At 39.3% G+C, this 26,926-nt stretch overlaps 1 protein-coding gene across 1 annotated transcript; it reads right to left on the bottom strand.

The window, feature by feature from the left end:
• Window positions 1-10,537: 10,537 nt before the first annotated feature.
• Window positions 10,538-26,200, bottom strand: mtnr1ba (melatonin receptor type 1Ba). Its single transcript, XM_043258140.1, has 2 exons — window positions 25,016-26,200; window positions 10,538-12,713 (listed from the first exon to the last, which is right to left on the bottom strand). The coding sequence occupies exons 1-2, from the start codon at window positions 25,212-25,214 to the stop codon at window positions 11,845-11,847; spliced, it is 1,068 nt and encodes a 355-aa protein (XP_043114075.1). The 5' UTR covers window positions 25,215-26,200; the 3' UTR covers window positions 10,538-11,844.
• Between the last annotated feature and the right edge of the window lie 726 nt (window positions 26,201-26,926).

Here is a 26,926-nt window from a genome sequence, read left to right as displayed (position 1 = left end):
ATAGTAAAATATACTAAATACTGATTTCACACCAAGACGCTGTTTCCAACAAAACATAATAATAATAATAAAGATAGTACTGCTAGATTATATAGTACAAAAAAACCATGCAGCCATAATAATATGGCTGTCATTTATGATGCATAATATTCTTTGCGACCGCATTAAACAAAAAGGACTGGTAAAATTGCAAGATGTTATATTTGAAAGTGCTATGCTCTGTGTGAGTCCAGTTTTATTTATATAACTTCAGTTCTATAACTGGTGTCTCAAAGGACAAGATGAACTCGGAGAAAGAAAGAAAGAAAGCGGTATGCATGCACATTCATAGTCGCTCTATTTCTATCACATGCATATGCTTGTATGCGCATTCTATAATAAAACGTATACACTATCTTTTCTTCTCAAACACACCGGTGTTATTTAGGTGAAGTGTCAGGTTTTCCCAAAGGCTGCCTGCAGGGAGCTAAACTTAAGATCTGCAATGTCATCACGTTCCTCAAAGTTACTGCAACTCGGGTAAGAACTTCCAATATGACTTTCTTCTGACCACTTTTTCATTAGAGCTTTGATCACGGCTGTGCCATTTCGTGCCAACAATGACATCTATCGCAGAGGTCAAAGCTTTGGTTAAATTTAAGGCTGATCACAATCACCGGTTTAATCAGACATGTCCGAGATTTCTCCACTATCAGAACCACACTGACGGAGCTCATTCAGTGCACTTTTATGAAGATATTGCCCGGTGAAATCACTGTTGTACAGACTCAATTCTAACTGCACTTTGTTTCAGAAAACTGAAGATCTCAGCTGATATTTAGGGTACGTTTACACAGGAACTATTGAATTAAAAACTGAACATTTTTCCTTTACGTGGATATGCTAATACGACTAAAACTCTGGCGATAGAAACAATTCTGCAAGACGTCACACATTTCCATAAATGTGTATTTTTGTATATTTACAACAATAATAATGGCTTGAAAATTTGCATTAGGTTTGTGCAATGTTTATTGTCTACAATAATTGTTGTTTTAATAATATGCCAGCTGACATGATCAAGTATGCATGACAAAAAATAAAAAAAAGGAAGTTAATATTGAGTGAGTTACATTTTAGAAAAAAAAACTAATAATCATGCTTAAATGATCATAAATCAGTAACTCAGTAATTCAGTGATCAATTTAAAATACGACTGATTTGTTTCTATATAAATCAGCTGTTTTGAACAAATCATTTGAACAAATGATTCAATGCATCGCTCATTACGACTTAGCCATCTACTGGTGGCTTTAGTGTCATTTATTTACAAGTTAAGCCTAAACCAGTCAAGGTACCACAAGACATTGTGTAATCAACATTAACGAACCCCCCCAAAAAATTAACCTCCAAAAGCGCGCAAAAAGTATTTGAAAATGGTGTCGAGTAAACTCCCCATAAACTTCAATTCACCACAAACCTCTTTGCAGGCACCAGAACCCTCTAGCATCATGGCGGCAAGTTTTGCATATAATTAACACTTCCCCTATCTGTAATAAATCATAATAGAGTTCAAAACGAAAGCTCATGAGGAGCTTGTTAATTTAGCATGTGTCAATCACAACGCAAATGCATATAAACGGGCTCTTCACTCCTGTGACTACTCCTCCGGCATCCCGACATAACCCCTTCATTTTTAATCTTAACTATCTTTAATTAAGTAATCTGGAGGGAAGCTTGAGTAGAATCTCATGTTCGAGATCCTCTTTTGTGGACAGCGAGGTAAATTTGTTTACTCTTTCCAGTATGTTTGTCTTTACTGCTTTCAAGGACTAGATTAGAACTTATAAACTGATGAAGGGGAACTGAGCCCAAGTTCTTAAACATTTGTTGATGGGAACTATTGCACAGGAGCTAGAGTGAACTAGAAAAACCGAGAGTGAACAACATGAGGTTGCTCATGCATGCGCGTGCATGAGAATGCAATTGTTTTGTGATTGATTATTGAGTGTTAGTTTAAAATCCCAGCTCTTAAGTCAAAAGTCAATGAGAGGATAAAATCCCAGCAGCCCTGTTGCAGGGACCTTGGCGGCGAATCAAGTAAAGCGCATCAAGCCCTTTGAGAGCCCAGCTATTGTGTGTTCAGCTAATCACTTCACCTGAGCTTCTATTCAAACCTGAAGTCGGTGTGAATCCTTCAAAGCTTTGAAGAGCAACAACAGAAGAACGGCTGATGTTTTATGCATTTTCCTACTTGAAAGCAATATTCACCTTTTTTTCCTGAGGTGTTTTGTCGATAAAGCGCATGTTCAACAATTTCTCGGAATTTCACAGGAGGTTTGTTACCTCGAGAAAACTCATTAGAGAATGGGTGGGGCGTTTGCAGAGCTGCACAGTTGGAAATAATGGAAAATCTTAAAACATAAATTAGGTTTCTGACTTGCCATAGATGCAGGTTGTACAACAGATGGAGAAATGCATGCCAGGTTGATGGAGAAATATATGGAGAAATATATGCCAGGCTGATTGGCTTTCAGTGTTTTTAGGAGAAATGCAATTAAAGAACCATTACTTTTGAACCATTTCATTGAATAATTCTTAAAAGAACCATATTTTACTTAGCGTGAATATTTTTTTCACGATATAAAGAACCCCTTTCACTATAAAAACAAAACTGTAAAGGTTCGATGGACATATAGATGACCAGATATATCAAGAAATTTTCGTTTTAATAGTATGGAAAAGAATCGCTCTGCGAGTGATTTAAACACTATTGTTCTTCTGTGACATTATTTCCTATCCCAAGACTTTGTAAATCTTTATCATCATTATAGTTATGTCCCTGGTGTGAACAGCCTCGATTGAGTAACTAAATTAGTGAGTAAATGATAGGCCTAAGAGTTTTTTGAACAAATTAGTTAAGCGCATGATTCAATGACTCATTCATAAAGGCATGCAAGAACTTATTACATTCATTAATGAAGCACATTTTGATTGCATCGGCAGAATAGAAGGTCAATGATTGATTCAAAAATACTTCATCGCACTTGTCGTCACCATCATCAACACTAAGCATAACACAAATAAACCATCAAATATGCCTGATCAGATGCATTCCATATTTAAAATAAAACTTTTGTGTACTCGCCAAAGAACTGCTCTAACTGGATGCCACTGGGTTAAACTCATAAATTGGATCAGTCAGACTCCAGATGACATTTGAAGTATAGTTATGTGGAACGGTATTGTTGACCAAAGAGATTTAAAGATGTGCTGGAACAGATATAAACCAGTGTCAAAATTACATTTGCCACGGCTGTTTAGGACAAAATCAGATTTACATGAAAGAGTTTTATCGCTCTATCACATCTGGTTAGGAGACACTAGAGCCAGTAAAAAAAAAAAAAAAAAAAAGGCCGCTTGCAAACATTGCCAAATTGTAAGATGAGGGCGAGTATGACCCCGCTGAAATGTTCCAGAATATATGACCGAAGGAGACATTTTTGCTTTCGCAGCAAAGGCGTCATCATTCACCGCACACGCGGCAGACAGCCCATAATAACCGCGTCACTGCTGATGATGATACAGAGGTCACCGTGGATTGGTCCTATAAGAAGCCACACACACACACACACACATGCAAGGAGTCTGAGACAAGACCTAAGGCAGGAGACAGTGCGTTAAGCGGATAGAAGTCTGGGAGACTGTCATTTTTCACCTTCGTAATGGTCTGGAGTAAGTGCTGAAGTTCTGTGTGGCACGCAGAGAGAGAGAGAGAGAGAGAGAGAGAGACAAACGCTCGTAACTCATTCGCCTGACATACAACAAACGGCCACATGTGAAGAGCTGGAGCTTAAATTATTATTTCGGAAGATAGAGCGTTTAAATCAATAATCCACGGGGCGGGAAATTCAAACGGAACATTTCACATCTAAACGCTGGAGACACACAAAAACCAAAAATAAAGAAAATTGTATGCTTTAATGTCTGCGTTCATTTCACAGTTTGCATGCTTTTGTTTATATTGTAAATTATACTGTGGGTATAGCAAATTAATCTTGTATAATGGTTCAGTTAATCAGCTCTAGCTCAAGCAGATCAATCACACTGTGGTAAGATTATTTGCATTTCTTCATTTTTCTTTGCACACGTGCTTGAAGTATTTTCCCAGCTAGTAAAAATATGTTCTAAGAACTTTAGCTGATGTTCACTGAATGTTTTTCTTGGTTATATGTTAAGGGAACATTCCATTTTAGCATTACAAAGTTACTTTTCAGCTCTCTCTGAACATGCTCAACTAAAACACTTCATGTTAAAACACAATCCATGAATTATGTGTAAATAACGTTTGCTCAAGTTTTAAAAACGTTATTAAAGACCAGATAATCGAATGAACATTCCATTAATGTTACTAAAAGAACATTTGTTCATAACTTTGAGATAATATTGCCACAGTGTTCTGAGAAAATGCTGTTAGATGCATTTGCATGATTCTGCGGTTGCTTATTGTGCCAAATGAAAAAACAGTCCACTGTCTATGAAAAAGTGAGGTTTTATTAAACCTTATTTTTACATGTGTGAGCCAGATTGTACCTCTGAACACTCAGACACTTAATAGCACGCTTCTTAATGCCACACAATTTGAAGTAGGCTTTAAATCATGTCTGCAGCAAAAATGGCGGGAAATGAGTTACCCACCAAAGTTCAATACTTAGGATTAGGGGTTTGTTTAAATCTCTAACCCCAAGTATCAGCTCTAATTTGAAAGCAACTATTTGAGATTAACAGAATCACTTCCTGCCAGCGCCTGCTTTGAGAAAGTCAGCCTGACTCGGGAAGTTCGCGCAGCGTCTGAAACTTCTGAAGGTGACCTACAAGAAAGCTCTGAGGGAAATAAATAGCTTTATCCTTTCATTTATAGATCTGAGATTCATTTCTCATATAATTGCAGCGAGTCCCTCTCAGTCACGTTCGCTCTTTCATGCATAAGCACACAAACATGCGCGGTCCTCAATTGGAAGATATCAACTGTTGACAAATTTCATTTGCATTTAAATCAGAGTGAGGAAAATCAAGAGCTTTATTTCCGAATCAAAATCTGTCAGTCTGTCAGTACACCTCGGCTATCACATCCCGCCTCTGTTTCTCCCTCTGCCTCCCTGTGATTGAATATGGTTTTCTCTCCCACATTGAAAATGGATTGAATTCAGAAGAAACTTCGGGTAGTTAATATGCAGCTAGGAGGCCAAACAGATTTACAGCTCCACCATAATGCGATGGCGACTGAATGGTACGGTTTCACTAGGAGTTGTTGCTGGTGTTCTGGTTGCTTATAATCTCATACCCAAAAATTGAGTTTGTGTACTTTTTAATAGTCAACACCGGTCTGAATACATGTAATGTTACTGCTAAAGCACATGAAGAAATGTGCTTACCTCAACGGTTATTATCTTTTCTGTTTTTATGGTTGGTAAACTTGATTCATTTTGCAAACCGCTTCTTTTAAACAAATAGTCATATGTAGCATTAGAATCATTCTGTTAAATCAACTCCCTCTGAAACAAGTATATACACTGTAAAAACAAAAAAAAGTAAAAAACATTAAGCCAACTTATTATTTTAAAGCAACCTGCTTCAGATTTTTGTATTTTCTCGACTTGTATGAGTTTTGAGTTGAGAAAACTCAAAAATCTGCTGAAGCTGGTTGACAATTTTAAGTTGGCGAAATTGTTTTTTTACAGTGTAGATGGTTCGTATGAATTAAAAGATTCGCTAATCGATGATGAGTCCCCATATCAAAGAAGGGATTATATTTTTATATCATTTCACGAGTTCGCACTTACGTATAATTAATCATAGTAACGGTAAAAGTAAGCGTGTTTGGCGTGCTTTCTGCGAAATACCGAGTCCAGAGTTTTTTCCGCTTGTCCGTGAAAAGCGGACAGGGCTCGGCGTCCGACCCGATCCCTGAGAGGGAACAGTAGAACTAGGAGGAATGGCGATTGGGGTGGTGGAGGGATGCTATGAACATAGAGATATCGAGGTGAGAGGCTTGTGTGAATTTATAGTAGGCTTCTCTTGCTCTGGTTGGATAATTGCGTGATTAGGAAACGAGAAGCCAGCCGGGGTTAATTATCAGTGCGCGCTCCTCCCGAAATTTGTTTATAGCTAAACATCATTTTTATAAAAAAACTAAAATAAAAATGTAGATATCATGGGTAGTTATTTTTAAAAAAAATATATACTGTCCCTTTAAATAAAAAAGCGTTGTTAGCGACTTTTAGTTTAGTAGCTGACTTTAAAACGGTATACTTTATAAGCAGATATGAGCTTTGTAAGCAATTTTAATAGTTCTAAAGTAGGTTTCTTGATATTCCAGACCATCCTTTTTTTTTGTCCTTTTATAATTCACCAGATGAAAAGTAAAAGCACATCTTTTCTCAACAAACCACACTATTTTAGGCTTCATTTATAAAATGTTGGGTCATTCCTACTATTCTGTGCCATTTGAATTCTCATGACATAATGTTATATATTTTGCGTAAAAATTCGTTAATACTTGTTTCTGAAATGTGTATATATATTTTTTTAAATAATATTCCTTAACAAAATATATTTGATCATCATAATTTAGAGCAGTGAGCTGCAAGAATAGCCCACATTTGAAAAAAACGTGCAATACTCAGACAAGTCACGGCCATTTATTTTATCTAGGGTTCAAACCAAGGACTTAACGATAAAAATACATAAATTCTATCCTGCCTTAAAGAGCTTGAATATTTAAAGTTTCGAACGATGCAACTGGAACATGTGCTTATAATAAAAATAATGTTATTGTGGACGCTGTTGGTGTCATTATCTTTATCGTTCTTGGCATCGACAGGCATTTAAGGCGTTTAAATCACTACTGTACCTCTTAATTTATACTGATGTTTGGCTTAGCAAGCACTCTTAAATAAGTATAGAATCTGACAAAGAAGGAGAAAAGGGCACGAGGAGACAAAGCAAAAGGTGAAATAGAGGGATGTGAGCAAGGCCGCGGTCATAAAAAGGAACGACACTCGGAGACATTGAGTGATGATGGGAAAAAGGCGTTTGACAAGAAAAGGAGGACAGGACAAAGAAAATAAAAAAAGCCCTTTATTTAAGAATTCAGGAAATCAGACCACTGGAGGATAGATATTCAGGGAGAAAGAGGGGAACAGGGTCTCCAACAGCTTGTCTTCGGTCCGCTGGTCATGATGGTGTGTTTACTCCACCACATACGACTCCTTCAGCGGAGCGAAGTGTCAGAAGAAAACACAAGCCAGCCACTTCTTAAAAATAAAAGTTTTATTAACATGTAAAATCTTACACCAGCAGTCATCATGGAATCATTGCTGACCATGTCCCATCTGTCCTTTGTTTTTTTTCTTAGCAATTTAGCATTCATGCCATTATTTGTCCAAAACGAATCACCGTCTTGTTCCTTAAGCGCACAAATTCAAAAGGTTCGAATAAAACAATCAACGTTCATGCACATTCATTTTGCGGTATGAAATATCACAAGTGTTTGGGGCTGTAACAGTTTGACCCGATTAATGCTTTGTTTTTACTAAGTTAAGTTTTACAAACGTAGTACATCAGTTCATGTTCACCAATACAGCAGCATTACTAAGATGAGAGAACTTACCCGAGTACTAAGACACACTGAAAAGATGCACCTGCTGATTGAGATTACTTCAAAGGTTTATTCACCGACCTCAACTTCATTTAGTTCCTTAACTTGAGGTAACAATCTGCACAGTGTTTTTTTTTTCTCTCTCTCCTTCATCTTCTTCTTCTGGGGATTCACATTTAAAGTTGTAAATAAACGAGATAATCGTTTTGCATAAACCATTTAAGTAAACTCAGTTAAGACAGTTTAGCACTTGTTGTTTCCGCAACAAGTCGTTGTACCATATATATATATAAAAAAAAAAAAAAAAATGAAATCAGCCAAGTACAGTACAGTTACAGTGAATACCGTAGATCAAAATGGACGCTCACAGGACCGGGAAATGGTATCAAAGTACAGAAGGTAGCAATAACAACCAAAAACCATTTTAAAAACAATTCATAAAAATAACAAATACGTACGATAATAAATAGATTTCATCGTTCTGATCAAAGCACAGCATAATTATTTCCGCCGATGCGAATATCGCTTTACAGGTGCTGGATAAAAGCTTTCTTCGGTTTTTAAGTACTCGTCAAAAAATTCCAAGACAACAATACTAACTGCAGATACAAAGATGCCAGCACTCATCAGGTTTGCCAAGACAAAGAGATTACTAAACGAGCATTTGTCATAAATACAGAGATTATTCATCATAGTCATCAAAGGTACTAAGAAATGAGCACGGGATCTCGCCGCAGTACTAAGTGCGAGATACTCATTGAAGTTACTAAGATTAGTCTACTCCCATCGTAAATACTAAGAACAGGTTACCCATGAGAGAAACTGATATAAAATACTCGGAATCAAAAGAAGGAATACCCATATAAACAGTACGATATGCGAACGTTTGGAATACTAAGATATCGGTGACTGATGGCGTGAGATGTTTCGAATGCATAGACACATGGAGTCATTCTGCGGCAAACTCCATTACTAAGATAACACTGGAACTGTAAACAGAACAAATACGCCGCTCTCGTTCTCGTGACATCTTCATTGTGCTTTTGAATCGCCCCTCAAGGGCGACTGCAGCCTATTGTGTTCGTAACAGGTATAGATGTCAAAACCCTCACCTCGCGTGGTCTGATATGAACTCGCGGCTAAAATAGATCACCGTTACTAAGAACTTGAAATGCAGTCAGGTAAACTTGAACTCTTGGTAAGAGTATTTTTTTTTTAGCACCCTGAGCACTCTCGGACCATGGTGTTTTTCCAAATTGACTGGGATTCAGAATTGATTGAGAATCTATTTTTAAGCAGGCGAAATAAAAACAATGTTACAGACTGCCAAAGTGCACCATAGTTTAACAGCACAATACTCAAAGGGTTGCAGTACACTTAACATTTCAGTAACTGCATTGATTCCTTTTATTAAGCATTATTACTCAGAAGAAACCAAATGTTACTGATACCGGTGTTCATAGTTTGAAGTACTTAAAAGTTTGAGGCTTAAATTTCCTGAACTGGAAGATCCACTGATTAATGTGAATTGTCATCCCCTGCCTTTGACTTGTTTATTTGCAAAACTGTCTGCGTTGTTTTAGCACCCGGGACACTGAAGGAATTACATAAATCAGGCCACGATGCACAAACAGCAACAGCGTTAGCGCCGAATTCAATTTTCTCGATGCAATTCCTGATCGTGACTGTTAGACATGCAGTTAAACTGATTTTTTTGAGTAACTGTGAATTCACCCGTCAGTTTTTCTTTTTTTTTTTGGCAGATTCTAGTTATTCAATTTTTGAGGCTTAAACATTTCACATACTGTACACACAAACGATCTACACACAGTTTAAAGTCTATTGTTTGACAATGAATACTGTACATCTTGTAGTGGAATATTCGAAGGTCAAAAAATATTTTCGTGACATCCTTTCCAGTATAACGCAAGGGTAGGCTCCTTAAAAGATGTGTGAAGGTTGTAGAGATTCATTTTTTTTTAAATAAATTACAAAAAAAACAATAAGTTGTTAGGCAAGAGTTTTAAATTTTGCTAAACAGTTTCATTATTACCTCATCCAACTCTTCACTCAATGACGTTTTTTTTTTTTTATAACCTGCCAACGTACATCGCCACTTACCAGTTGGAACAGGTATTTTCAACAGATGGCTAGATAAATGTTGGCGGCTGAATGAATGCAACACAATGATTTAAAAACGGGGCATGCATGCTCAAAAGATGTCTAGATTGAAAAAATATTCATAAAAGCCCATTGCTTAAATCATGGACAGAGTAGCTACTGTTAGCCTTCTGGCTAAGCAAGATAAAGCATATTATGTGCGAAGTGAAACTTTAAAATGATCAGATGCTTTGCAGCTTTTTGCAGCAATTTTAGTAACTGATATGACTGACATGGAAACTGATCAAAGCTATCAAATGTATTTCATTAAGAATTAGGTCCTTCTTTATTATTATGGTTTGATTGACTGGCACCTTCAAGTGTGTATGTATAAAATGTCTATTCACAAAGAGTGACGCGCTGGTTTATTAAAGTAGGTATATGAATTATTTTAAAAATCTCTTACTTTGTTTTATTACTATTGTAAATCAGCCTGTTAAGAAATTAAAGATGCTGACAAATTGTATGTGTCACATGAATATGAAGCCCTACGATCGTTATTATTATTATAATTTTTTAATGTTATTAAAGTGCCCCTATTATGAGTAATGAAAGGTTCATATTTTGGATTTGGGAGTCCCTAACTACAGGTGAAATGTATGCAAGGTCAAAAAAACACTTTCATTGTCTTATAACATGCATTTATTTTTACCTTATTTGCTCAACTACTATTAAATATTTGTTCAGCAATACATTTGTTGCAAACCCCTCTTTTAAGTAACGCTAATCTGCATTTTTACCAGTACAAAAATTAGCATTTAGACCAATGGGAAAAGACAAACAAGTAGGCGTGCAATATGCTAATGTTTCATGCTGATGTCAGCATGAAATGGATTGGGATTTATTTTAAAAATAAACTGGTTTCAATTATTCAGAGTCTAATCTTTCTTTTAAGACACACTAACTTTTATATGAGGGGCGCTTTTAGATATAAACTTGACAGGAAGTTTTCATTCACTTAGAGCTGTGTTACACACTGCATGAAAGGTCATTTTTTAAAAATCCGTAATAGGGGCACTTTAAATTCCCTTGATTATTTGAAACCTTTTAATGGATTCAATGCTAAACTTTGCTCAGTAAAAGTTTTAATGCAAGTATGCCATAACGTGCAGCATGTGAAGATGTGTTCTGGCGCACAGACGTAGGGAGCGTGTGATGTTTTGTTTTTAAACCTATGGAGAATATAAGAACATGTTCTTGCAGCATTTTGGCGTATTCCCACAGGACGCCATCCGGAGACCTAGTAGAGGAATGTTGTGGGGAGGTTACCGGAAGATTTCCAGTGTTTGCACGAATGCAGCTGTGGGAGATGCTCAAGTTGAGTTTGCATAGCAATAGGGGAGTTTTACAAGAACGTTGCTGCAGTGTTTTGGGGGAACGTTTGGATAACCTCTGCTGCAAACCTAAGGGAGCCCGAGTTTTACACTTTCTCTGTCGAGTTTAAAATTAATTGGTTGCATAGCACAAGGGGAGGCTCTAGTGTACTTACAGTGCCAAAAGTGCTAACGCTATTGGAGCGCTGGGAAAACGTATGGCAAGGTGCTGAGAGGTCACAAATGTGTGAGCATTTGGGGAGCGTTTCTTTAATATTGTCATATCATTAGGGAAGCACTTGTGAAACAGAGAGATCTGTTAGGAGTGAATTTATGGGTGTTGGAGAAAACGGTCTCCAACTAACAGTGAAAAAAATAAGTTCTTTTCTAGGGGCGAGTGTTTGGAGAAGATGAAAATGTTCTGCAGTCTTTGTTTTCCTCGAGTTTGCACCTTTTGTCTGGTAATGACTTATTGCACTGTTCTCAATCATTAGCATGCATTCATTGAATGTGATTGTAATGCTTTTGTGAGATGTAATTAATTTCCCTAAAACTGAGGATTATTATAATTGTATGGTTTCCAACAAATGAGGTATTGTTTTTTAGTTTTAGTTTTTTTTTTTTTTTTTTTTTTTGCAGAGGGTGGGATCTAAAGTGAGACGTTTTCAAAACATTAAGTGGATGCGATTTAAATTTTGATATCTGTGAACAATTGAATGGATTGTGGGTAAGTTATATTGTGTTCGCTTTGGGCTGATCATCGTTGTTGTTGTTGCCAGGTGACTGTTTGTTGCTGCGCTCAGTCCCACCCCTTGATGTCTCCTGCAGGAAAAGGCGTGGCTTACAAAGCGACAGAAGTATTCTTCGATATTCTCTGCGGAAGTTCTGATTGAGCAGTCCGTACACTACGGCGTTCAGGCAGGAGTTAAAATATGCCATGAAATAACTCACCACAAACAGCCAATCAGGGACCAGGGGCGCTACTCGGGGCGGGTCCACCGCTACAGCCAGACCAATCAGATTCAAAGGCGCCCAGCAGACGGCGAACAGCACAAAGACGACAAACATGGTCAAGAAATGGCGCAGCTCGCTGGGACGGAGGCGTGGCCTGACGTCGGTCGTGACCCGCCTCCTCACGCGAAGCACCAGCACCCAAATCCTCAGATAGCAGAACGTAACTACCGCGATAGGAAGCAGGAAGTGCACGGTCACCACAGCAATGGTGTAGCCCGCACTTGTCGTCTGACTAAAGGTGCACGAGTAAACGCGAGGGTCGTACGTCAACGACCCCAGCGCCAGGTTGGGAAGAATGGCGATGGCGGTGAGCACCCAGACTAACGTGAGTAGCGCCAGGGTTCCGGCGCGGCCGTAGATTTTCTCGTAGGTGTTGGCCTGGCAGATGAAACAGTAGCGGTTGATGGCGATGGCGGTGATGTTGAAGATGGAGCCGATGACGCTGGCTCCCATCAGGAAGCCGCTGACCTTACACTCCATCTCATCTGGCAACCAGCCCGCGTGCAGCATGGCGTGCAAGACCAGAGGGTAGGGATAGCAAACCACCAGGAGATCGGCGAAAGCCAGGCTCACTACAAACGCATTACCTAAAGCACACACACACATACAAGACAGACAGAATTCAAATACAAGTCCTCAGTTAGGGCATCAAAGCGAATGCTTTTACTTTATTTTCATGGTCCCTTTAAAGTGCCCCTATTATGGGCTATGAAAAGTTCACATTTTGGTTTTTGGGAGTCCCAAAACAGGTTAAAGTGCATGCAAGTTTAGAAAACACTTCACTGTATTATAAAATGCACTTATTTTTACCTTTTTAGTTGTGTTTTAGCTCAACGATTCATTTTTCCTAAACGGCGCTAATCTGCAATTGGTTGATTTTATTTCCATTTTGTGATAAAAGCAGCTTTGTGACCAGCGTTACCAGGGAAACGGCTGTTTTAACGCTACAAAAGCCGCACCTAGTGGCGATCCCAATCCGTCAACATGAAACGGTTCGGGACTTGTTTTAAAAACGACTCGTTTCTATGATTAAGAGTTGACTTTTTCTTTTGAGATAACTTTTGTACATGGTGCACTTTTAGATTGAAAACTTTGTGGGATGTTTTCGTTCACTCAGAGCTGTGTCTGATACGATGCCATCAAAATAACACAGTCTACTGGTATTCTAATAAACATTTGTTGATGTGTAGGTGCAAAGTCACTTACTGTAGACAAAATGTTCAAAAGGGACATCCAAAATAAAGGGATACCATTGGAATTGTGTTATTACTGATCACAGAATTATTAAAACTCAAAACATTGGAAACCTTTTTTTTTCATAGCATCAACTTCAATGACTGACCATTACATTATATACAAAGATTTTTGTAATGATATGCTTACCAGGATTTATTTAATCAAAAATACTGTAATTTCGTAATTATTAAGTAATTACTATTATATTATTTTTAGTTTGTTAGTACTTAATAACATTTTGTAAATTATCTCAAATATTTTGCAACAAAACATAATAATGAATATTTTAATACGTATTTTCCTGTTTCATGTTTTCAAAATGCAATGCAACACAACCAGTCAGAAATGAATTAATAATATAAATATAAACCAGTACTGAGGTTTAAGACTGTGTGGAACAGGCCTGACACTTTATTGCATTACATCAGGTCAGGGTGCTGTTTTTTAAGCAACAAATTAAAATTTCTCTTTCTAGTTAAGTACAACTGTGAAAAACACACTCCACCCAAAATGCAAGAGGTTCTTCAGATTTATGCATTTTTCCCCTATGAAATCATGACGCTAGAAAATGAAATGAATGCATTGTTATACAAGTTTACAGATGTTTGTAGAAAACAGAAACACCGCAACGGAAACTTGAACTGTGGTCGACATATCGCGTGTCTGGGAGTGTTTGAGTGTAATGTGTAGCACAGGCTCAGGTGCTGTAGTATTTTGACTCCGAGGTTCACACAAAGTTCAGATCCATTAGATTAAGTGCGGTGTCTGTGACACTGAGCTCTCCTCTACAGTGCTTGTTTGTTCGGTTTACTAGTCTGTCTCTCACATGCATGTGTCCTGTGCTGGGTTTTTTTTTGGGGAGTTGAGGTTTTCTCTTGAGATCAGGTTGTATTAGCGTCTATACCGCAGATGGAGTTCATATTGAGTTCAGGACAGTACTGTACACACGCTTGTTCTTCAAAACCAATGCGCTCCAGAACTCAAATAGGTTTTGTAATGGATACATGCATTCAGCGAATATCGATCGAATGCATCTGGGAATAATAGTCTGTATAGAAAGTGATCATTTTAAGTTAATACTCTATAACATATCTCACCCACATGACTGATGCTCCATTCACACTGATTTTATTGCTACAGGTCAGCAGGTCGCTAGTAGCCATTAATAAACCAGTATAGATATTGCAGCAATGCATTATATAATGAACAAGATGAATGACTATCAATGCATGAATAAAACATGCTTAGAACAGCACTTTCTGGCATTTCGTTTATATTGGTCTGCATAAATCCAAACTTTTTGCGTCACAGGACAGGCCCACAATGCACTGCATGATCACCGTCGCTTACGTCTCCAGAAAAGGAATGATTTGGGGGTCACCGCAAATCGCTGTCAACTTCCAGTCGCCCATTTCCTCTTATCTCACTCTCCCTCTTCTTCTCCATTTTGTCTTTCTCATTTGGATCCGTCAATGTCTGCTATCTTTCTCTCACTCTGTGTCAATATCTCTCAGCGTATCTGATTTCTAATCCATCTCTTTTCCTCTCACTTATTACAACTCAATTCGCCTTCTCCCTCGCTTTCGTCCTTTCTCACGAGAAGATTAAGAGGCAAGAGGAAGAAAGCAGCTGGACTTTTAAATGTTTTAATTGGAACGTCGAAAGGCTTTCTGAAAGAGAAATTTGGTCTAAAGTCTTGTTTCCCGAAAACCGGGCCGGAATGTATGTACTCGAACCTGAAAGCAGAGTTTAGCGCCACAGAGATGCCTAAGCAAAAAAATAAAATAAAAATCTGCTTTAGTAGAGCACCACACACACACACACACACACACACACACACACACACACCCTTGCGCTCATTACCTCTGTGATCCTGCCGCATGCTGATGTGAGGAAGAGGGTGTGAGGAATAAGTGTTCAGGAGATGAATAGTGTGCCAGATACACAGATGCTTCCTGCGGGATTCTGGGCTTTGACATTTGGAACAACATTTAGTTTTGTTTGCTAAACAGATGAATTCATGAACTGCTGCTTTCTCACTCAGAAAACACATCGGCCCCTGCCTTTAAAAGATTGTAACACTTACCCAGCACATCAGACGTTGCTAGCCAAAACTATTGTATTCAGAATGTTTCAGGGAACTGTACATTCTCAACGAACTGTCACTTTGGATGAAAGCGTACGCCGAATGCATAAATGAAGCATAACATTTCCATGATTTGACAAACAAAACCATATCTGGTGTCTGGTCCATTGAGTTTCCCTACTTCAGAAACATTCCCAGTAAAGGATGCTAATAGGGATCAGAAGTGAAGATAAGGAGTGAAATTTTAAAGCGCCTCATGAAACATAGAGAGAAATGCAAGTGAATTTGTAAAAGAAATGAGAGATTCCATGTGTGTTCCAAAGTGGAAGAATTCATGGGATTTTGTTTAAATTAAACTGGGTGACCAGATCCACACTGTTTTTTTTTTATTGCAAGAGTGGAACAAAATGAAAGAACCCAGAACACAGCAGAAGCTCCTATGATATCAATGTCGCATTAAAATTACAAGCTCTACAATATTTTACAATAACCCATCTCTCATGCATATAATGCAGTTGGATTGGTCCCTCAAAGCTGGCACGTCGAAAAACATGCAAAACGAATACAACCATCCATCCATAATGTAGAAGAAACAGAAGACTGTCATGTTTCACGTTGATACACAAACTCTTACACCTCATACCTTGAACAAAAATCTGTTGATTTACCTGATATTATCTAAAGAATTCAAAACTATTAATAAAAAAAACATCTTTTTCCATCACAGAAAGATATATGTATTAGATTTAATGCACTTATCAAATAACAAAAGCAGTTAAATGTCAAAAGATTTTATGACAAAAAGTAGTATTTAAAATGTATGAAAAGGACTGGAAAAAGTGATTATCAGATTAATGCATACATGTGAAAAATAGGCTGAGTATTGTAACTTAGCTAATATGAAGACAGGCTTTTTTTGCTGAATAAGGAATAATATAAGAATTCTTTACCTTGTCGAAATCATATTTTGTGAGCAAGTGTGACTTGCTCGAGCAAAACAGGCTCTATTTTTGGATTCAGCACTTCAAAATTGGTAAGAAACAAGTATTGGATTTCATTCAGCAAGTATAATGCAGGCCAGTGTTATTTTTCTAAAAGTCTCTGTTTGTGTTTCACAGAAGAAAGAGAAAGTCATATACAACAGGGACAGAATGAGGGGAAAGTAATCGATGAGAGCCTTTTCATTTTTGGGTGGGGTATTTCTTCAACTATTCAAGTCACAGAAACTTTTACATGCTGCAAAACGCGAAATGTCAAACAGCAAACATGGAAAATGGCTTAAATGGAGTAAAGAATGTACTGTTTTCAACCATTTAACATTACGATTGCATTATATGGTCCAAAAGGTCTAGGTACAATCAACTGAATGAAAGCACAAATGATGCACAAGCCTATTTTGAAACAGGTTGCATAAATGTGCAATACGAAATCTAGAAACCCAGTACCGTGATTTGGCTCACCAATAACCCAAATGTCAAACTACACCAACGGGTCTCATTAATGCTTCAACTGTTTCTACTAGGCAAAATGAATTTTTTCTCCTGAGAAAATGAGCATCTCATCTCGTTTCAGAAAAGAGCTCAACAATGTCTCAAGCTCTGGTCAGATTTGACAAGTAAGAGCTTATTTCTTTTCACATCGTGCAGGAGATGTTAAGAGAAAGGGGATGTTTAAATGAGACGCACGTGAGAACTCCATTAGGTCTATCTAGCCACCTCTGAGCATTCAAAGTTTCCTGCGGGTGTCTTTCTTATACACATAAGCACACACAAAGGCTTTAATTAAAAACAGCATAACAGAGAATGCTCTCTCACACACACAGCCATTAATGACGGCAACGGAGGGTAGTGCTTAGTCAACATGAATGTTAATTAAATCTCTAATGACCCCAAACTAACGAGGACTTCACTAACACAATCACTATTTCATAGGGTAAAAACACACATGAAGGGTTCTACCATGGTAGCATCTCTCTTTTGCCTACCTGTGTGTGTGTGTGTGTGTAAGATAAATGAACGTGGGTCTAAAGTGCTTCCCGTCGTAGCAGCTCTGAAGGCAATGTCCTCGGGGACTTTGTAATCTCACTTGGCACCAATAACCCTGTATCTGAGGAAATTTTAGTGGGTGTGTATAAAGAAGCAGCTTTGTTGGATGATCAAACGGCTTTGTATAAAATGGCCACACGCACACACACGCGCACACACACACATTCACGTAGAAAATGCTACATTTTTCTTTGTCAGCTACGGATCGCGTTTCACTGCGCGTCGCTGACGTGGCCGGTCTCTGTTGACACTGATGCTGTTTTTGACTGACCTCTGCAGCCCGCGTTCAATTCCAAACTTTTACACTTCGACCTCTACGTTTCTCAGACGCACCAATCACTTTTACAGCTCTTAGACTCCGACCTCTCGCTTTTTCACCGAAACGACAAAGAGCCGCCTCTCACAGCAGATTTCAGCAATATTGCTAGGTAGTGTGCAAGTGTGCACAGCAAAAAGTGACAAGAGGCCATGACACGCCAATTCGACTGTCAGCCGGGCCGTCGTCGAGCATCTGTCAGCTCAGTTTTAGGGTGTTCTGCGCCGTCGGCACTAGTCGGACCCTGTTGGCAGCTTTTTTGGCCAATTGAGCATGTTGAATTGGCATCAGACAGTCGGTGAGACGAATTACTCTGATTGGCTATTCAGCTTAGCGAACCAGTGCGTGAGAAGAAAAGAGAAAGTAATGAAAGCGAGCAAATAACAAAGTCAAGAGGACACACAAAAACAGCTGTTTTGCTGTTACATAACGTCATCTGCACGTTCCAATACATGTATATTTTCGTAATTACGCTTGAATGAAGACAGCGATTAAAGGCGATTAAAATTTTCCTTTCTTGCAAAGATTAAAGTCTATAAACCAAAGAGGCATTCTTTATAAAAGTTATGACTCGTCCTCGCCCCCCTAAAATTGCTCGTTTAAACACGCCCCCACTTTTCTACATCACAGAGTGGGTTTACTTTTAAAAACCGCCCCAAATGTTCACACAAATAAAAAAGGCAGAACTATTAACCTCGCTGCCGCAGTTGCTGGACGCGCTGTCACTGTGAAAGTGAAATTACTTTGTTTGTGCTTCTAACGGAGGACATAACTAGAAATCAGTTGTTTTCACAACACTGATCCAGAACAGATCAACCCAAATATTAGAGTGTGTTCAGTGCATTTACAGAGGACAGACACCTAAAATTTGGGGAGTAGCCTATGCTGGCTGTGCACAGAGACTCTAGTTATTAAAAGAAAGACTTTCTTATTAAAAGTACTACTGCTACTTACTATTCAAAGTTTTGAACAGTGGTAGTGCTTGTTGTTTGTCCTTACAAATACAGACATGGTGTTACGTTTACAAGGCACGACAATACAATGCGACGTGTAAAAAGACTGTACTAAGTTATTACAATCAGTAATTAAGTCCCCACTGGATGCAACAAATGCTACATTTGTAATGTTTTATTTTTGTTTTGGTGTCATAACGCCGGGACGTGGCATCGTGTTATGGTAAGGGGCGTAACATTTCCGCCACACTGCTTGTGGTATTTGGCCAATCACAGTGCACTGGATAGCTGGCCAATCAGCACACCTCGCTTTTTTAGTACGACGAGCTTTGTACAAATCGACCCATTTCAGGAGGTGGGGCTTAGAGGTGAAACGAAAATGTACAGTATGTGGAAAATAATGTGCTTTAAGCACCATAAACACAGCGTGTTACAGAAATACACAAAATAATGTTCTTTCATATGACCCCGTTAACATGACTAATATTAGAGTGGCTTTGGTAAAGATTTGCATGTCCACACTTCTAGTTTCAGTTTCACTTTGTGAATGATGAATTTAGACTATTACCACCTTATGACATAGATATCTCCTGTGTGGCAGTTGGCCATTGATTGTAGCCTTTTAGCACTGTGTTTTAGCCCAGTTGCAACACCCAGGGGTTATCCTGCATTGAAAATATTTTGTCAGCTGCCAAAATGAATCTTTGTCCTGCCAGAGCTTTATTTGATCATTTAATGTGATTGCTGGGTGATGTAGAAGACTGCTGTACTTGTGGGATGGCAGGATGGAGTGCATGTTGATGACTGCAGGAGAGAACGCCTTTCTAGTCACACTGTTTTATTACCTCATTACTTTGATCTAACTTCTCACTTCAGCTTCTTCGCCTTTGTATGAAATGCCCTTCTCAAAAAATAAATATTACAATGATCTTACATGGATTTGCTTTTCAAATGATTTATAAAACATAAATCGCATTCTGGCAACAAGTGAAGAAGGGCTAGTTAGCTTAACATAGCACCAACGCCTCCGTCTGTGGTCTAATATGACTAATTATCATAGAACGAGATAGATAATCTATTATTTTATAGAATTCAATACTGTGACACAGGCAATATTGATTAGAACTGCTTTATATATATATATAGTGTATTCCTATGAAAATATGCAAGATGGCTTGAGCACAGATTAACCATTGATATTGATGCAATCGTGTTTATTGCCTTCATGTTTCATCATTCAAAACATTCTTATCATTATTTTATTCAGCTTCAGCCCTCAGCTGAAGGTCTGATGCATATGGCACACAAAATTGGAAACACTTCTGGAATTTCAAAGTCGTTATCTGATTGGTTAAATTCTACAGAATTTACGGGAGACTATAATGCCATGGTGCCAAACCCCCTCATGGATAAACAATGTCGTCGTGTTTACAATGAGTGCTTATACAGATAAACCAAAAATTAGATTTACAAATATATGCAAAATATGTCCATTTTGCGGCACATACAAGAGCTTTACAGCAGGTAAGTAGAACTTATTTATATAGCACCTTTCAAGGAGGAGTCACAAAGTGCTTTAGATTAAAAAAGTAATTAAATACAAGCTATACAACACCACGCAATTCAATGCCAGCCAAACCATACTGTTAAGTAAAAGCTTTGCCAAAAGATTTGTTTTAACTGGTTTTTTTTTCAATTCTACAGAGTCCATAGTTGTCAATGTTAAAGGAAGTGAGCTCAAAAAGCAAGGTCACTTCTTACACACCAGTCTGTTATCGTGGGGACATTTCCACACCGCTAAACATGATGCGGCACAAAACTAAACATGATTGGTTGCTTTACCTGTCAGTCATATGGCCTCTCGGGTAGTCCTTGGCCATTCAAAGTAGCCAAGGTTCCCTGAGCTCCTGCTGTCAGTTTGAAGGTCTGGCTATGCGAGACTTTGCTACAGATAACTGGATGTCTTTGTCCATATTAGAGATTTCCTGGAGCAGAGTTTATCACTGCATCCCAAATCACGTACTATTCATCCTAAAGAGTATTTGAAATCATAGCTTATATTGGTGTCGGATGAGGATTTGATTAGAATTACAAAAAGTACAAACATTGTGGATATGCGAGGCTGATGGACCAGTAGAGAAAAGGTTTTTAGTGATCATTTAACCTGATGACAAATATATAGTTATGTTTTCTGCATTATATTTTATATTTTATCTGCAGCAACAGTGTGATGTTTTATTTAAAAAAAATGCTTGGTCATGAACTTTTAAATGCATCATTGTGCAAATACTTTGAGTTCTTTGAATTACAGACCCAGGCTGGCAGATCAGCGTGCCTCTACCTGCCTCTAGGATCTCTAAGATGATGTGTGAACTGTGACAAGATGAATGACAGGGCAGATTAAACGGTGACAGGATGCTCACAACAGAACGTCCGTTAAAGACATAATTATGACAAAGTAGTATGTCCCAAAGCTTGCATATTATTTTGCTAAAAATGTGTTTTTTTTTCCTACTTATACTTTAAGAGCATAGCATAAATTGGGACACAGCATATGACTTCTGTGAATCTTACTGTCAGGCTTTCTGCGCAACAGCGCCCTCCGGCTTCCAGGGTGAATGAAATAGATCTCACACAAGAGTATTTAACTTGCTATTGTGCCCCATTTTTATGAACAACAGAGGGCCTATTCCACTCTTTTAAGTAAATGCTTTCTCCGACTGAGCAGACTTTTGGACAACAACCCCTGAGAGATGCTGTTTAGTAAAGAACTCGAAGAGCCCTTGATGCGAAGAGAACAGGAGTTCTCAGTGAATGCATAAGAAGCTCATATTTCATATAAAATGCATGGTTTTTGCTTTTGAATCCCTCCTGACAAAAATTAAGAAATTACTGTCACTATAAGACGCGTCAAACTAAACAGAGGACTGCCGGTGCCTTACCGCATGTCAATAGGATAAGACACTGTTTCTAATTTGGATTTATTGTCAGTATCGATGGGTAGGGTACTTTGTACTGTGTGTACAGATGACTCGTCAGCCACCACCAAAGACTATTTTCGACCCTGTGGAAACCCTGAACACTGTCAACTTTTGTCGCAGCTATTTCTTTGTTACTGTTTGGTGTTTCACGACTCTTAAGCAAAAGAAAAGTCCTAACAATTGCTGCTGCTGCTGCAAAAAAAAACACTTGCCAAAATGATTTTTTGACAAGTGCTGTATATGTTTATCCTATCGACAAAAAACCCCGCACTTTTTTCCCCAAAATACATTCTTTTGTGTTTCTCTGAAGAAAAAAGGTTTCCATTTGTAACCGTCCCTGTAATGCTTCACTCCTCAAAGTTCAATGCATCGGAAAAAACATAGTCATCAATCATCTGAAAAGGCCTTTATTGCTCCACAGGGATATGACCCTCAATTTTTACGACTAAAAATGTCTTAAACACATCACTTTCTTTTACTCTAGGGAGTTACACAGCTGCAAGGGCGTGATGGAACGCAGCCGGACAGAAGTATGGGCGTGCTTTAGTCATCTCATTTGCATACCCCTTCGCCAGGCCCAATAGGACTTCCTACAGTCTGGCGCTGCTCTGCAAATGGAACCTTTAGGAAAAACTAAACACATCTGATGTATAAATCAATACTACTCGCCGCTGCGGTTCAGCTGGACACAGCACAAAGCCGAGCATGTAAAAAGAACAAAAAGCCCAAAAAGGCACTCCAATACTTGTGTTTCCTTAATCATCGCAGGTCAAAGTGAAGGATGCAGTCAAGGGTGACAGACACGCATTTATCGCGTGCCCTTTGAGTATCTATATAGAGCACCAGCAAGCTCATCACTCTATGCTAATGAGACACCGAATGTCACCTTGTGGTACACAAATACACTCTACCAAACACAAGCAAAAGCTCATAACGCGAGGTCACGAACCAAATCCAACTGTATGAATAAACACCAGAGCAACAGACCCAACTTTAAGAGCGAAGGACTGGATTGAAAGCAATAGAGATGAAGAATAAGAGCGAAAGGGGGCGATTAGAGGGGAACGACAGCAACATTTTTGTCATTTCGGTCTCTCTCTTCATCCCTTTGTAGACAACATGTTTTATTTGAAAGCTGGAGTGCAGGGCTGTGCTGGTAAACGGGTACATCGCCGTGGTTACCGTAGCTTTGTTAAGACAGTGATGGGATGATGCCACCTGCACATTTCAAGATAAGAAAATGTCAAAAATCTCCAAAGACACAATGACATGCATAGAAAAGCTCTCTTGCTCTGCCGCTCGCTCTCGCTTCGTCTGTTCTCACTCTCACACACTCCATATTACTGATGACTATTACAGAACACAGCCGACATATCAAACTCTGACCTAATAACACAGCACTGTCAAATTGTCTGACGGACTGCCTGTTTGGAGATATTGCAGTTCAAATCTGTGTTTACCTACTCTCTCTCTTCCTCATCGTCTTTTTCTCTGCTCCCATTGACAGGCTTTCTGTGCTCGGGTAAGCAACCAAAAGCTGGAATCTTAAAAATTGCATTTTAAAACCCCATCGGTCCTTGAGACATCACAGTGGAAAAGAACTCCGGCGTTCTGAGGTCAGCTCATGCAAATCACGAAGAGAACATAACATTTTAAAACGTCCCTGATCATTTCACCACCCTGTTTTTTTATCATTGTCCTTCTATTTTAGAGCCTTACGTGGTTCTTTGCTTATCCATTCCTTTTCTCTCACGTCTCAGTTTGCGACTTTTCTTTCATTTGACGCCACGTTTTTTATTTTAGAGTAAGAACATGCTTTCAGAAGTTTGGCGTGTCTGTGTGTTGTGTCTTAACACTTCACAAAAAGACATCACAGCTATTTGAAGCTGGAAAGCGGTGCCAGATAATAATGAAAAAAATGCAAATGAAGATCCATAATTTGAAACCATATGGTACTTCATATTAATGAATGAGGGACTCCAATAAAATGCTTTTTTCTGAGTGGAATTAACTGGAATTGCTTTGCATTTTGTCTCACACTCACTCACACCAACACACAAGCGATAGATGCTGGTGGTAAATCTAAGCTATTGCTGTTTCAGACATGCAATTCACACCTCGGCACTCGTTCTCAGGTACACACACACACACACGTGTGTATAAATTATTGATTCACGCCAAAGGACTTCGGTTTATCTCTGAATTTTTAAATGAACTATCCAAACGTCATTTGTCATCTTCAGAAGCATATCGCCGCTCTCTGGCTCTCATTCACATGGTCTTCAAACGTCCGTTAAAGTATCAGTGTCAGACAGCCTTGAGTGCACAGTGTTATTCTCAGGCTCTGACCGTCTTTGATATCTGTGTGTTATGTAACGTCAAACCCTCTCGCGTCCACGAAACGTATTGTTTCAGCATTCGCTTTGTAAAAATGAACCTAAAAATGAATGACTGAGCAAACTAAACAACAAATTTATTTATGAGGAACGGGTGACAAATGAATGGATAAACAAACGTGGAAAAATGATGTCCACATTTTCACGCACAAGATGTTCAGTGGCTTGTTTTACTTAAAATGAATCAGCTGATCTAGGCATTTTTTTTAAATAAATGCCATTTAAAACTTAAGGATACAAATAATTAAATAACAGACGATGCATTTGTACCAGTTTAGGAAACGATTACGAAGGCATATTATGTTAAATATAATCATATTTAAAGACATCGAAATGGTTTCAATAAACAAACGCTGAGCCTCAAATGCTGTATGTTTGCAGAACAGATTATGGAAATCCTCTCTAAAAGATTTTACACAAATGGCCGTCTTTATGTATGAGATTTGTATTGTCATTCATGCTCGGGTCATATTGTGCACGTGAATGGTTGGTAACGGTGTGAATGGAACACTAGGTTTATTCTTGAATTTCTCCGTGTGGCACGGGAACACACGACAGCCGATGATAGTATTAATGACCCTCCTCTGAAACTGCAAATGAGTCATACGAGCATTATCCTAATAACTCCTTGTCACGAGCCGGTGAATGATTGCCATCCACTCTCAAGGGCCGTTCACAAAGGACGCGTTCTTGCGTTTTTTTTTTTTTTTTTTCTGAATGTAGTGCAACTTTGGAATGCGTTTGCTCCATTCCGTTGCACCGCGTTCAGCTGTTTTGAACGCAAGAACGGGTCATGTGCGAACATCCCCTCGCTTCTCCGTTAATGAATGTGGACCGGACGCGCGCGCACACTCGCTCGCTCACTCACTCACTCACCCGCGTTTCTCAGTTTTCTATTTCTGAGCACTGAGATGATCACCAGCACGTTACCGAGCACATCCACCACGCTCGTGAATATCAGCACACCGGCCAGCACCATGACGACCCATGCTGGCCGCGCGCCTGCTCCGCTACCCCAAGCGCGACCCTGCGCGACTTCCGTCCGATTCCTGATGAGGGAGACATTCTCGGGCATCTCGGGAAAAAGCTTCACCCCCTCTCACAAAAACAGCTCGGTATCTTTCTCACGAAGCGTCTGTCATCTTCTCCTTCGTCAACAGTCAAACGTTCCCACATTCTCGGCAAGCCTTGGGAAGCTCGGTGACGCGTTTTGTTTTCTCATGCACGTGCCACGTGAAACGTTAATTTTCCGACCGGCTCTTCTTCTAGCGATTGACGAATATGTTCAACTTCACGGTGCTCTTTCTCTCTCCTCTCGTCGCCTCGCCTCGCGCGCTCTTTTAAAACTCACTCGCGGTGAGAGCGCGGCGACGCACCTCGAGCTTCTCCGAGCATCTCGCCCCAGTCGCGTGCGCTCCGGTATTTCCCATTGATGACTGAGGGATCACGCTGGCGTGGGTTTACCCCTCTTCCTCCCTCAACCAATTCTTCCTCCTCTTTCCGTTCAGCTCATTTACAGTGACGCTCGAGCTGAGGTAAACTGAGACGCTTCCAAAAAAGCTGTCAAACGCTCGCCGGTATGTCCAGTCAGTCAGACTTTATTTATTTATTAATTCACTCGGTGGCGACGGATTTCGATGCGTGAGATCGGACGATGGGCTCCCGTTTTGGTCGAATTCCCGCCTTAGAGGTGTCAAACCTATTAGTGCAATATCTAACACCGGCGCGTGTCGTTAAAAGCTCTTCTTTTTGTTTACTACGACGGTCTTCGCGACTGTCGCTTAATGACAGGATCCGAGCAACTTAGAATTTCTGAGCGGTAATTCCGTGTTTTCCCGCCTCTAAGCGAGTCTGTCGGCGACTCCGTTCCCGCCGGCTGCACCCGAGCGGAGTTTCCGGTCCGGTTCTCGGACAAGTCCAGTTAAACGACAGCTGGAGAGACGTCGCCCTCGACCCGCTCCGCACCGCCGGTCTCTCGCGCTCTCCTCATTGAGGACCAAAATATCGGCGAGCGCGCGCCACCGCTGTTTACAGCTGCCCCGTTCACACGCTCTGGGAGCCTTCGCGTGCGTCTGAACTTGTACTGAGAGCGCGCAGGTACACGTGAGGGCGTCCTGCCACAAATAACGGGTTTGAATTAAAAGGCCTTGCAGCGTTTTCTCTCTGATTGTCTGGCACCGAGCGATAGGATAGCTACTTTAAAGTCGGCTTCCATAACCATCACCAAATACCAAATTTGATCAAATTCAACAACCTGTAATAAAACGAATACGATGCATAGCAAATAAAAATCTCTCATTATCTTATAAATAATTCAAACCATTGTAAGAATGTGGGAAAATGACAAAATTCGTCAAAAAATAACATCGTTTTTGACCCATAGACTGATTGATACGTTGGGTTTTTTGCTTAAAAACCTAAAAATAGCTACAGGCAAGGCAATGCAATGAAAGGAAATCAAAATACAACGATATCTAGGTCTAGCTCAACTTAGGGAAATAAAAATATTGTTGTTCCAATATTCTAACCAAACAGCAGTGCATGCTGGGAGTCAAATCCCTGCCCCCAGTGATTTAGACATCACGATAAGTTGCAGCTTTTTCTAAGCCATAAATCATTCATTTAGACAGGATGAAGAATCTGAGTGACATACAAAGTGATCTGTCACAGGGTGGGTTTATCTAAAACAAATTAACGGGCGATGTTAATAATAGACTGTGTGGGGGAAAATAAATAATAGCCTATAGCAATCTCAGATTGAACAAACGCACATACATGAAATGTCTA

This window comes from Puntigrus tetrazona, chromosome 15, assembly GCF_018831695.1.
Source record: "Puntigrus tetrazona isolate hp1 chromosome 15, ASM1883169v1, whole genome shotgun sequence".
Taxonomy (NCBI): Eukaryota; Metazoa; Chordata; class Actinopteri; order Cypriniformes; family Cyprinidae; genus Puntigrus; species Puntigrus tetrazona.
This window is presented reverse-complemented; position numbering and strand designations above follow the sequence as displayed.